Here is a 12,820-nt window from a genome sequence, read left to right as displayed (position 1 = left end):
ACAGGGTATGCACAGCATCTCTGGGCAGCCTGTGCCAGCAACTCACCAGCTTCTAAGTGAAAAACTTCCCCTGGACGGGTTTATTTTTCTGATGTGTGTGGGTGAGGTTTCTTTGCTCTGAAGTGCCTACAACTCGCAGAACTTGGTAGAAAAGCATTTCTGGAACTTGGAAACCCTGCTCGAAAGGCAACAGAGCGTCTCCAAAGGCACCAGGTGTGCCTGCGTATGCCGGATGACAGGAATCCTTCTGCAGCCTCTCTTGCCAGCGTCTGTTGCCTCCACGGCACCTGCTGGCATCTCGTCTGCCTGCAGATACCGCAATGTAACACTCAGTCTATGGGAGAGTCGGCACTGAGCAACATTCGTGTGGGCCCCAGCAGAAAGAGTGCCGTGTGATGCATGGCAGGCACGGTGCAGGGCTGCCTGCCTCTCGCGCTCACCACCCAGCCTCTGTTGAGCTGAATTCAGCCTGTGTGACACGTGGCAGGTTCTTGTGCCATTTGCCGAGTAAACCACGGCGACTGTCGATAATGATATTTCAAGCTCGTGAGGTGTGTGTGCCTGAGAATGCACAGGGTTTTGTTTATTTAGCAGACGTGAAACAACTTCTCTTAATAAACCATTACAGTTAGGCTTGCGTTCTTTTGTAAAATAATTTAGTAAGTTAACTGGAACTCCTCCTGGAAAAGGAGCTCCCCTCTCTGTGCCGGTGACCTAACAGAGCTCCAGGTGACACGGGCTGATGTCACAATGCCTAACAGAGCTCCAGGTGACACGGGCTGATGTCACAATGCCATTAGCTGCCTCACAAGCAGATCTTCCCCGGGGCAGCGGCAGTGCCGGCACTTCCCTGCAAGGCCTGGGTGCTGCTGCAGCACTGCTCAGGGGCTCTGTCCTTCTGCGGCCAGGAGTTGGCTCTGGTGCAGCCAGTCTGCACTGGGTGACCCTCGCTGACGCGTGGAGGAGCAGGGACACTTTGCAGAGAATTGTTGGTTGGTTGAGGAGCCTTGTTGGTGGAGGCCATCCTTAGTTCTGAGCTGAGGGCTGTCGGCAAGCCACATGGAAGGCTGCTGGACTGTGAGCGTCAGCTCGGAGCTGGCCTCCGCGTTCCCAACGCTGCTGGAACTCTCTGCCGAAGGTAAGGCTTTCCAGACCCCCTTCCCTAGGCATCGCACGGGGCTGTTAGCTGTTAGTCCAAAGCCACAGCTCCTGCCCTCTGTGCTTGGCTGGACGTGGCTGGGAGCCGCTGCAAGAGCCCCGCCAAAAGGTCCCACTGGGCTCTGGGGACCACGTGGCAGCCAGGTCCTGGGAGTAGAGCTGCCCAGAGCCCCCAGGTTCTGCGACAGGGCAGTCCAAGGCCAGGTTTCCCTGGGAGAGGGTGTTTCTGTAGATTCCAGCTCTGGGAGGAAAGGCATCCCGTTTCCCAGAGGCTTCCTATGTCCCCATTTCCCCTTGGGGCTCTGAATAAGGCTGAAATCGGAGCAAAGCCCAGCTCCATAGCCATGGTGGTGTTTTTCTGCGTGTGCAGAAACGTATCGATCACTGTCTGTGTGAGGAGCTTGCCAAGAGGTTGTGAAGAGGCTGGCCTGGAGCCTGACATATCTTTTCTTTCCTTTGCAGAGATTGTGGCGGTCTGGGATGCTGTGTCTGAGTACATCCTGGAACAGATGAAGCTGGACAAGGTGGGCTGGTGTCCCAGTGGCCCTCGCCCTGGAGAGGGGTTCAGTGCTGCCGGGAGCCTTGGCCCTGCAGAGCAATCCCTCCCTGAGCACCACAGCAGCATGCTGAGCCCAAGCCGGGTACCCAGAGCGGCTTGTTGGCCAACTGGGAGGGAAACCCATGGCCAGAGCTGCCCTGAGCACTGTGTGTGTTTGGCACACGCAGGGGCTTCGCTCTGCCCTGCGGTCAGAAGAGGGAGAGCAAAGGGAGAAATGGGTGGGGGGTTTTCTGGCTGTGCCAAGGATAATCCGTGGCAGTCAGTCCCAGGCTTAAGCCCTGTGCTGTCCATGCCCGGGCTCTTCTCTAGCCAAGGGATGTTGGGAAATACTGTACGGAGATGACTGTATAGCAGGGACCACAGATGTTTTCTAAAGCTTTCCAGAGAGACCCATCTCGCCCCCCTGTCCGTCAGGGGTGGGGAGCGGGGAGAGCAGTGACCCCACGCTCCTGATGTTCATGGCTTTTGCCGCCTCTAAAGTACACGCTCATCAGCCTGTCTTTTCCCTGTGCAGGGCGTCCTGGTTCCGGAACTCGGGATCTTTGCTGGGGTCCGAGAGCAACTCCACAGCAAAGAAGAGGCGCTTCCAGTCCGAAGACCCGTCTTCGAACTGGATATCAGGGCGCTGTGGCTGCCAGACCTCCAGTCTCCCAGCGACATCATCCCTGGTAAGAAGGCAGCAGCCACCTTCCCCTTCCTGCCCCACGTCCGGCCGGCTGTGTTCTTTAAAGGACCTTTTCTGTGGATTTGGTTATGAATGCTGCATGGGCTGGCTGTGGCAGTGAGGATGTGCCTTCTCCTTGCAGACAGCATCAAGATTGAGCCGCTCAACTACCGGCAGCTCTCGCGAGCCTCCGGCGTCCCGCTGCACTTGGTGCCGCGCTGCGTGCGGGAGAGCGTCCTCTTCTACTGTCACCTCCTGAGGAACAAGACGCCCGTCCCGTTCGTGTTCAAGAACCTCGGCGTTATGACCTGCCAAGACAACCACCTCTGCATGAGGTTCTTCTGCAGCTGCGTTGAAACGCTGGAGAGCAATGCCCCCGTCCTCGCACTGATCCACACCGTAAGTTGAGGAGGTTGTGAGGTGCACCATCGGATCACTGCTGGCCAGCCTGGATGTGGCAGGCCAGTCAAATGCCTTTCCCCACGCTTGCCCCCATGGCTTTCTCCACGGGCAAAGGGATTTCCTGGATCTCTGCCCCTGCCTGGCAGTGCTCTTGCACGGCCTCACTATTTTGCCATCCTGCTCCTTCAGAGCAGAACAAAGCTCTGATGTTCACAGACGAGGCTTTGGTGGAGAGCAGCTTTCTCTTGGCACAGGAGCCAGGTTTGCTTCCTGTCAACAAGAGCCATGAAGAAATGGCCTTGGCTAGCCTCCAGCAGGTCTGTGTCCCTTTGCAGAGATTCTGGACGGAAGATCTTGCTGACTTCGGGCCAGAGACCACCGCCCGTGGGATCCGCTTGTTCCCGAGGTGAGTGCGTTTCCTCTGCAGCTCTTAGCTGGCCAGCAGACAGGCTTCCTTCCCACCTCCTCCTCTGGGACATGCCCTGCTGGGTCTCTGTGCTCAGCATCTAGCTGGGGAAAAATCCTGGAAAGTCTGGCTCCTGGTTAACTACTGCTGCTTTTCGGCTGTGTGTGTCTTCTCCCGGAGCGATGGGGGATCGCGGTTGTGTTACTGGTGCCCAAGCTGTCCCGATTCCCCTCAGAGGGAACGGACTGCACATGCAGAGGAATTTAGGCTACATGTGCTGGTTTGGCATGGCCAGGAAGGAAAAGGGTGCCACGCTTTGCATAGCACAGAGATAAATACCGCTGACCAGTTGCGTGGGGTAGGAGGTCATCCTTCTTCAAGGGTTGTCACTCTCTGTTTCCAGGTTTCAGCTCACTGTGGAAAAGAGCAGAGCAGAGGCTGCTGCAGACAAGAAATCCGCAATAGAGCGGAAGATGAGTAGAGGTGAGGGAGCGGGTCCCAGCTGTGGGGAGGGGGGCCCTGTCCTGTGCCGGGTGACCGGATCCAGGTTCACGTGCCGTGCCCGTGGGGCTGCTCTGAAGAATTTCTTTCTCTCTTGGTTGCAGGAGTCTCTGTCGGCAGGCTGCTGCCAAAGCGGAAGACACTTACCCCCCCCATGCTGCTGCAGCGCGAGCCAGGCTCAAGGCAGCAAAAGTTGGCAAAGGAGCCTCCTACCAGGTGAGGGCCTTCAGCAAAAAGAAGGAGATGCGTGCGCTCGTGTAGGAGCGGCCTCCCCTTCGGAGCTGCCAGCTCTCGGCACCCAGAAAGGCTCCTGACACACGTGTGTCCCAGGGGGGCTGTTCTCTCCAGGGACGGCAAGCGCGCAGCACGATTTCCCGAGGCAGACACACCAGCTTCATGTTCTACCCTGGTCCCCGGTCCCTGGGGGAGCTGAGTGCTGATCCCTATTGATGGCAGAAGCTCTTCTCCCTTCAGGGGTCTCTCCAGGGGTCTTGCGCCAGAGCCCATCTTTACGGTTGTGGGAGCACGGGGAGACCAAGGTGCCCCGGGCTCCTGCAGACTCCTCTTGTGTCTGTTTGCAGCGTGCTCCCACCGTGTGCAGGCAGCTTCCGCAGGACAAAGACAGGAGAACAGAAGGAGGCGTCTACTGCACAGACCAGCACTGCACTCCCTGCCACCGAGGAATCTAAGAGAGTGCTGCAGGTACTGGCTCTGCCTTGCTGCAGGGACTGTGCTGCTTGAGATTGCACCAATGACAGAATGGTAGAATCATAGAAAAGTTTGGCTTGGAAAGGACCGTTCTGATCACCTGGTTCCAACCCCCTGCTGCAGGCAGGGACACCTGTCTCTAGACCAGGTTGCTCTAAGCCCAACCCAGCCTGGCCTTGAGTGCTTCCACAGGGAGGGAAGCAAAAGCCTCTGTGTGTGCAGTGATCTGGAGCACAGCCCTTCGGGTGCCATCATTTCACATTTCTGTCCGCTCCTTCAGCTCCTCTTCGGTAGATGGGGGGTGCTGCACACCTTCCCTGTCTCTTCTCACCTCCTGGCCTGCCACCTGCCACAGCACACACAGGGGCTGTGAGAGAGGAATACGGCCTCTGTTTGCCACGAGTTGCGGATCACTGGCTTTGGGGCTCCTGGTCCTTCAGGGGCAAAGCAGTGCTGACAGGCCGGCAGAGGAGAGGGGCGGGAGCAGGGAGCTGAAGGAAGGCCCCAGGGGCTGAGGCTGATCCTGTATGCTGCTGTGTCTCTGCAGGAGCTCCGGGAAGTGTCTGCACTGTGGAAAGAAGCAGACCACACATGGCCTGTGCACCAGCAGCAAATAGAGCAAACACAGGCAGAAATGGCAGCATGGGAAGGCTGGAGCGCAGGGAAGGACCAGCGTCCGCCCCAGGTACCGTCAGGGATCGACCCTGCTGGCAACAGCCGCTGAGCCAGGGTGTGAGCTCAGCAGGGCGCAGGGGGTGGGAGCGGGACGGGCGCCGCGCAGCATGGCAGGGGCTGGCCCGCTCCTCCCCGGTAGGAGAGCTTGGCACGGCCCCGCAGGGAGAAGGGAAGGGCGGCGGGAGCCGTGGGCCGGAGGGCTGAGTCTCCTGCTTGCCGGGGCCTGCTGCAGGGCCCTTGGCAGAGGGCCTCGGGGGAACAGCCCCGGGCTCCCAGCCGCTTTGCTGACAGCGTCTCCTCTTTGGCAGCTGTTGGCCAGGGAGAGCGTGCGTGTTCCGCATCCTCCAGCCCAGCCCAGGAGACAGCAAGTGGGAAGGAGATGGAGGAAGGACGTGGATCCTGTGCCAGGAAGTAAAATGGGGACGGCGACCAAGCTGGCACTGCATGCTGAGTGAGTGTGTGCGGGCTCTGCCAGCTGCCCGAGGCTCTTGGGCAGCTGTGACTCTGCAGCTCGGGGACAGGCACGGCCCGGGCCAAAAACTGCTGGCAGGGTGCAAGGCTGGGGACACACAGGGGGCAGCACGGGGTGCGGGACCGGGTGAGGGCAGAGGCAGGGGCGGCTCGGTGGAGCCCGAGGGATGACTTTCTCCTCCTGTTGCAGCCTCCTTTCCCACCGAGCAGCTCAGGTGCTCCAGAAGTTGGAGCCACACCTCCATCAGCAAGAGGCTTTTGCCAGCACCGCAGAAAGAAACCGGCAGAAGCTGGAGCTGAAGCGGCAGCTTCCCAGGTGAGCTCCATAGGCAGCAGATCCCGAGAGCCAGGCTGGAGCCCAGCCTTGCCTTGCCTTGCCTGCGCTCAGCCCGTAACGCTCCGCGCTCTGCTCTTCTCGCCTCCCTAGGGCTCGATGCTCGCACCGCTCCAGAGAGGAAGGTGCAGCCAACCGTGGTGACCGCGGTGGAGCTGTCGGCAAGGGGGCTGGGAAGCCGTCCAGATTTCCACCTGTGAATGGAAGATCATAGAATCAAAGACTGGTGGGATGGCCTGGGTTGAAAAGGACCTTGAAGATCGTCTGGTTTCAACCCCCCTGCTGTGTGTGGGGTCACCGACCAGCAGACTGGGCTGCCCAGAACCACATCCAGCCTGGCCTTGAATGCCTCCAGGGGCATCCACCACCTCTCGGCCAGCTGTTCCAGCACGTCACCACCCTCCTTGTGAAGAACTCCTGCTAACATCGAACCAGATTATCCCCCCTTTCACAGTTAAAACCACTCCCCCTTATCCTACCACTACCCAGCCTCGTCAACGGCTGTTTCCCCTCCAGTTTATATCCTCCTTTCAAGAATTGGAAGGCCACAATGAGGTCTGCCCGGAGCCTTCTCCTCACCAAGCTAAACAAGCCTGGTTCTCTCCACCTTTCTTCACACGAGAGGTGCTCCAGCCCTCTGATCATCTTAGTGGCCCTCCTCTTGGTCCAAGAGCTCTGCGCCTTTCTTTGACCGGGGGTTCCAGCTCTGTATGCAGTACTTCCAATAAAAATTAATTGGCTTTATTTCCACTCAGTCTGCTGGTCAGTTTGCAGATTCAGAGAGCCACACCTGAAGAGTTAAATAAAAAAATAACCCAGTTAAATGAAAAAATAAACCCACTAAATTAGCCCATTAAATAATTAACCCATTAAATAAAAAAAATAACCCAACACAGCCACATAATTTAAACTGACCTTGAAAGCTATCAGTGTCTAACTACTGTTATTTTAGAGTGGTGGATCTCATTAGCAGCCACTAATTTACTCGGCCAGCCGTTATAAACCTGAATTTTTCGTAATTGCACGTGGGCTGATCCAAAAGTAATGCCTCCTATTTTATAAAGCTGGCCCACAACATCACAGGTGGACGCTGGAGGGATGGCAGCAGAGGCTGAACCTTCCTGCCAGCATTCAGTTACATTTTGCAGCCATGCCACAGACGGCAGCAGAGGGCCAGAATGACAGCACAGCACCTGGCTCGGAAGTGCTCATGGAGCACGGGGTGTCCCTGAACTCCTCCACACTGAAAAAAATCGCACCACTGACATCCATCAATGCCTGCAGAACATTTATGAAGTCCGACACGTGGAGGTGAGCGCAGTGAAGCAGTGGTGGTGCATTTCAGCAGTGGCAACAGCAATGCAAAAGACAAGCCACTCGAACAGCCCTAGTTGCTTTTTTTTTTTGCTTTTTAAACAAGCACAGCATGTAGGCTTTCGTTCAACGCTGGAAAAAAAGCAGAGCTAATGGTGGTGACCATGTTGAGAAACAGCTTTGTAGCTGAGAACTCGCCCTATGTATCCGTTGTCATGTCTACGGAAATAAATAGGAGGCATTCCTTTCAGAGCAATCTAGGTACCTCAATGAGCCATCATCCTAATAATGCAGTAATACTAATAACAGGAACAGAAAAACACAGACTCTCAGAATATCTTTTGTGGGGATGGAAGTTATTCCCTGGGAAGGAAGTGATGCCATCAGAAAGGTCACGACCACTTCCGACACTCAAACCATAGCAGCATGTCAGAGCACGCAGCCTTGGAATAAACCCCAAGGATAAACCAAACTGCGTCTCTGTTCCAGCCATTTTTTCTTCAGTATACACGCATAGACTGGGAGGCACTAACCCTACAGATTCATTGTACCACTGTGTCGTATGGTAAGAAGAAAAACAGGATGTTTGAGACTTTGTCAGGCACAGCACCTGCAGCACTGGGGGCGAGCAGTTCTGAATTCTCAGTATCTGGTCGTAATTTGCGTGCATGCACAAGAAGCAGTGCAACTCACTTCACCAAATGTAATTCAATGCAACCAAACGTATTGAAGGTGTACTTACAAGACTCTGAGGTAGAAAGCTGCTCGCTGAGGGGAAGGCTGGAAACGAGGCAGGGGAGGCCTGACAGATTGAGCGATTGTCTGGAAAAGGAAAGGAACAGAAGAACTGTTCAGATGACATGACAGCCATTTTTTTGAACGCTGTTACATATGCAGTAACGAGCAAAGAATGAAAATCAAGGCATTTGCCTTCGCCATCACCATATGTGCCACCTCTCTGCAGAGCTGCGGCACAGGCAGCACAAGACTGCTGGCACAGTAATTGCCAAGCCGCGTTTTCAGAAGCCAGCATGACAAAGTACTTCCCTTTTGCCATGCACAAAGAAATGCTGGCTTACACAGACGAGAGTCTCAAGTGGGATAAGAACACAGAGGCACTTCACTCTATTTTCTCAAACCAAAAGGAATCAAATGTCTACTTAAGGATAAAACAAAGCAAAACAACAAACACCCATGGAAAGCACACTAACCTTTGCAGGCCCTTCAGATCAAAGTGCTCCAATGGCAGTAGCTATAGAAGCCGTTATGCTCTACAGTTCCTCTGGTAGCTTTGTGGTTGGAGGTGGTGATCTTTCCGTGGGCTTTGGAGTGTTTGTTTTTAAGCACCAGTAAGAAACATCACCAGTCTTTTATCTGCACATCAATAAAGCAGAGAATACAGCTCTGAGCAGCCATCTGCCAGGACTTGCTTTAAGAAGCAGTCAAGGGAGTTGACAAGGCCCCATTTTCCAGGTCTTCTGACTTGGTCCTCAATGCAATCTGTTGCCAGGACCTTGAACTTCACAGCCGCAGCATGCAAATACAGTTTAATAACGGAGTCTTACAGAAAACAGTGGCTGGCCTGAAATCGTGCATCTGTACACAGATGAGCCAAAAGGGCTCAAGCCAGGGCTTAAGATTTATCACATCATATAAATGCACAATACGTGCACTACAGGAGAGATCCTGAATTCTCCTATAAATACGCTCATTTAAAAAAAAAAAAAGTTAAACTCAGTAGCTTCCTCAAATTAAAATTCTGCCCAAGTCCAATGAAAGACAACGGTAACACAGAGAACTCAGGCTCAGAGAAAATGAGTCCAGCAGAAAGATAAGCCTCCCTTCACCAGGAAGAATTGATTTATGATACAAAAGCCAAGATAAGAGCAATACTGCATTTACAGATTTGGACCTGTTCTACAATAATTTCTGCACGCAGATCGGGCTGCTGGAATGCTAAACCAACGGGGCTGGTGTTATCACAAAGGGCTTGTAAAAGGAAGAAAACAGGAGTAGCACCAACCTCCAAATAAGCATACGAGAGCCAGGAAGTCACGTGGCAAGCCTGTTAAACCTTTAAATGTGCAGGAGACAAGACAGCCAACTCAAATTTCCTTTGACAAGCATGCGGATGCTTTCTGCTGAGCTCTGTTTCAGTTATTTCAGACCGCGCACTTCTCTTTATTTATCCAAAACGGAGTCACATCAAAGCTATAAGCTTTGAAATGATTGTGCTTAAGATACTGGTGCCTTCTCTTTCTTTAATAAGGCTTTTCTTAGATTAGTAATTGTTTCACTGGAAACAAACTCTGTTTCCTAGTCTGTTTTAAGATCATCTCTATGACTTCTCAGCAACTTTCTTCCAGATCACAGTTTGGCAAGAAAATGTACAGAAGACAGTAAACATATCAAAAGACTGCAGCACATTTCAGACTGGATTCTCAGAAAGAAGTCGTACAGATAGCCCAGATAACAAAATCCTTACACCTATTCTTCATAACTGAACACAAACAACCTGAGAGAGACCTTAGCAAACGTACAGACAGATTAACTTGATGATGTTAAAACACAGAGCTCTTACTTTGTGCAAAAGGCAGATCCGAACATGTAACAAAAACCTGGAGCTGTGTACCAATAATGTAAGGGCATCGTATCCGTCGGAACGTCACTGGAGAATCTGAAGGAATTCCAGATCTCTGACTTATAAAATCAGCTGTTTGCCAGCCAGTCAGAAGATGAATTTGTGCAGTTCAACTGCAGCTTCCTATGTAGCATACACTTACTTACCAGCTTCAGATAACAACAAACCCCAAACACCCCAGGATCTGATCCTGTGCTCCTCTTAGCGCTTCGTGCCTGCAGCTACCACAACAGGTCAGGAAGCCAAGCAGGCACAGGATGAAGGCCTCCGCTCTGGAGGAAAGCAGACAAGCAAAGCACGTGTGATAACAAGGGAACTTCAGCAGCACATTTCACTTTTCAGAAGGAAAACAGACACACCTTGATCCATTTGCAATCAAATGCCCTTTCGTTCCATATCTGTAAAGCAAAAGGTAAAAAGCCATGTTGAGAAGTGAGGATGTGCCGACGTGTCAAATCGCATACACAGAAACAGATCTTCCACAGCCATTACTGAACTCCACGGCTTTGGTTGGCCAAAGGAAATCGCTCCGATTGGTTCTGGCAGCCCTCCAGGGAAAAAGTCTGTATGAAAATTCAAGGCAGGTGCTTATTTCTCTCAGCCTTCGGCCCGCAGCCTGCAGCCTCACTGAAAAGAACAGTCGTGCTGGGAGAGCTCTCTACAACCCTTAGCCTTGTTACACATTATATGCTATGAGCAATAGCATATAACAGGCTCTTCAGCTTGGGAGATGATGCCTTTTTCCACGGTTTCTCATCAAGCCGTGGCCATACAGAATGTCAGTAACAACAGAAACAAGCTATTACTGAAATACTTCACATGCAGAACTTATATTCTACTGTAAAAGCACAGCAGGGCAAAAACTCGTGTCAGACACACACCTCCCAGCCCACCCCCTCCAAGGTCCATTTCTCAAGCTTCAGTGCCGTACCAGAGAGCAAGAGTGACACTGACTGAAACAGCCAGCAGCAGGAAGGGGAATGCTCCAGAAGAGACGTACCTTCCCACACTGCAACACAAAGGGCAGACTTTCTCAGTGGGATGGGAACCACAGCTTGAGAAGCTTCACTGAGGACAGTGAAAATTCAGAAGTGCAGCCTCATGATAAATCATTTATATTCACCACAGTGAGCAGGTCTAAGCATTAAGGCCATTGGACTCAAGAAGATTATTGGCAAGTCCCTGCCTAGGATGTTATGCTACTGCAGAAAGGCAAAAACAGGCTGAGAGAAGCACCAAAGCAAGCATACCGAGTCCTAGAGCTTCCCTGCCTTGTCTGGTGCCACATGAAAACATCGGTCCCTTACAGTAATTAAGGGTCAGACGTGTTTGTTAGAACAAAGAGCATATAAACCCTAAGGCTTGGATTTACCAGTCAGTTCAATTCGGAGGCTCCTCTCTTCAGCTTCTCTCATCAGCCACCGCTCACAGCCTCAGAAGTCACTCTCACCATTTCCATAGGCACATGGCAGGTCGCGGGGCCATCTGGGAAGGAAACAGACATTAAAAAGACATTATAAAGTTCTCTTTGCTCACTTTGCATTGCTCACTATATTAGCTCAGCATAAATGTTTGAGGATTTGTCCCTTCTTTTTTGGGGGGGAGGGGGGGGGAGGGGTGGAAGGGGAAGAAGCACTTTGTTTTTTGCTTTATTAAAAAGGAACTATGCTTTCTTTTTTGCATCAGAACGCAATCAGCTATCGGGCATTTTCTATTCCTAGATGCGATAATGCAAAAACCTGTATTTATGATCACCTTTGTCTCAGCAACCACTGGGAAATTCACAGCGTTAGGATCATAAGGGAAAGAAAATCACCGTTGAAAGCACAATTAGCACATAATGTCCACGTGGTGACATATGGGGTGAGAGCGAGCGAGGGGGGCAAAAAGTGGCACAAATTGAAAAGCAGTTCCTTCTTCACAGACTTTGCTCACAGTGATCATAGTCCAGTGAAATGCAGCAGCTCATCAAACTAAAGTAACACAACTCCTTCTGGTCTTCGCACTCCACTCTCTCTGTAAAGAACTTCCCCCTGACTGCCAACCTCAATCAGCCCTCCCTCAACTCAAAGCCATTTCCCCTTGTCCTGCTGTTATCTACCCTTTCAGAGTTGACTCCCCTCTTGTTTGTAGGCTCCCTTTAGGTCCTGAAAGGCTGCAATGAGCTCACACCGCAGCCGCCTTTTCTCCAGGCTGAACAAGCCCAGCACCCTCAGCCTGTCTTCATAGGGGAGCTGCTCCAGCCCCCTGATCATCTTTGTGGCTCTCCTCCAGACCCTCTCCAGCAGCTCTTTCTTGTGCTGGGGCCTCCAGACCTGGAGGCAGTGCAGCAGATGGGGACTCACGAGAGCAGAGCAGAGCAGAGCAGAGGGGGACAATCACTTCCCTGTCCCTGCTGCCACCCCTCTGCTGATGGAGCCCAGGATCCCATTTGCTTTCCCAGCTGTAAGAGCACACTGCTGGCTCACGTTAAGCTTTTCTTCCATCAAGACCCCCAGGTCCCTCTTGCCGGGCTGTTCCCAAGGACTGCTCCTGCCAGGCTGTTCCCTCCTCTAAATCGTGGCCCCGTGCACCACATCCAGACGGTTTTTAAACACATCCAGGGATGGTGACTCAACCACCACCCTGGGCAGCCCATTCCAGTGCTTAACAACCCTTTCTGTATAGAAGTTTGTCCAACCTCAACTTACCCCACGCAGGACGCTCCCCTCCCTCCCATCGCCCCTCAGCTCCTGCATCCTGCTATTATCTGCCTAAGGATACGAGGACCCTGCAGAGCGGCCCGCACAGGCTGATCGACGGCCGACGCCAACGGCACGAGGCTCAACACCGCCACTCGCCGGTCCCGCACTTCGCTCACAACCACCCCAGGCATCGCTGCAGGCTGGGGGCAGAGCGGCAGGAACGCCGCGCGGAGCAAAACGAGCCGGAGGCGCGGGCCCCGGAAGCGGAGCGGGCAGCCGGGCCGGGGCCAGCCGAGACGCGCG

General features: G+C 53.1%; 1 protein-coding gene and 1 long non-coding RNA gene across 4 annotated transcripts; one reads left to right on the top strand and one right to left on the bottom strand.

The window, feature by feature from the left end:
- Positions 1-2,833: 2,833 nt before the first annotated feature.
- LOC125684192 (uncharacterized) lies at positions 2,834-4,431 on the top strand. The gene is made up of 4 exons (XM_048926142.1): positions 2,834-3,189; positions 3,593-3,672; positions 3,795-3,906; positions 4,272-4,431. Exons 1-4 carry the CDS (start codon positions 2,834-2,836, stop codon positions 4,429-4,431), a joined length of 708 nt encoding a protein of 235 aa, XP_048782099.1.
- A 1,529-nt stretch (positions 4,432-5,960) lies between these two features.
- Positions 5,961-12,800, bottom strand: LOC125684194 (uncharacterized). 3 transcript variants are annotated; one of them, XR_007373249.1, is made up of 7 exons: positions 12,524-12,800; positions 11,206-11,318; positions 9,980-10,231; positions 8,404-8,566; positions 7,935-8,014; positions 6,458-6,668; positions 5,961-6,072 (listed from the first exon to the last, which is right to left on the bottom strand). It is a non-coding gene; the product is annotated as an uncharacterized LOC125684194 (long non-coding RNA). The 3 variants fall into 3 exon arrangements; XR_007373248.1 differs by having other exon boundaries at positions 8,404-10,105; positions 10,193-10,231; XR_007373247.1 differs by having other exon boundaries at positions 8,404-10,231.
- Between the last annotated feature and the right edge of the window lie 20 nt (positions 12,801-12,820).

Source organism: Lagopus muta, chromosome 24 (assembly GCF_023343835.1).
Source record: "Lagopus muta isolate bLagMut1 chromosome 24, bLagMut1 primary, whole genome shotgun sequence".
NCBI lineage: Eukaryota > Metazoa > Chordata > Aves > Galliformes > Phasianidae > Lagopus > Lagopus muta.
The sequence above is the reverse complement of the archived record's forward strand: the minus strand, read 5'-3'. Positions and strand labels throughout refer to the sequence as shown.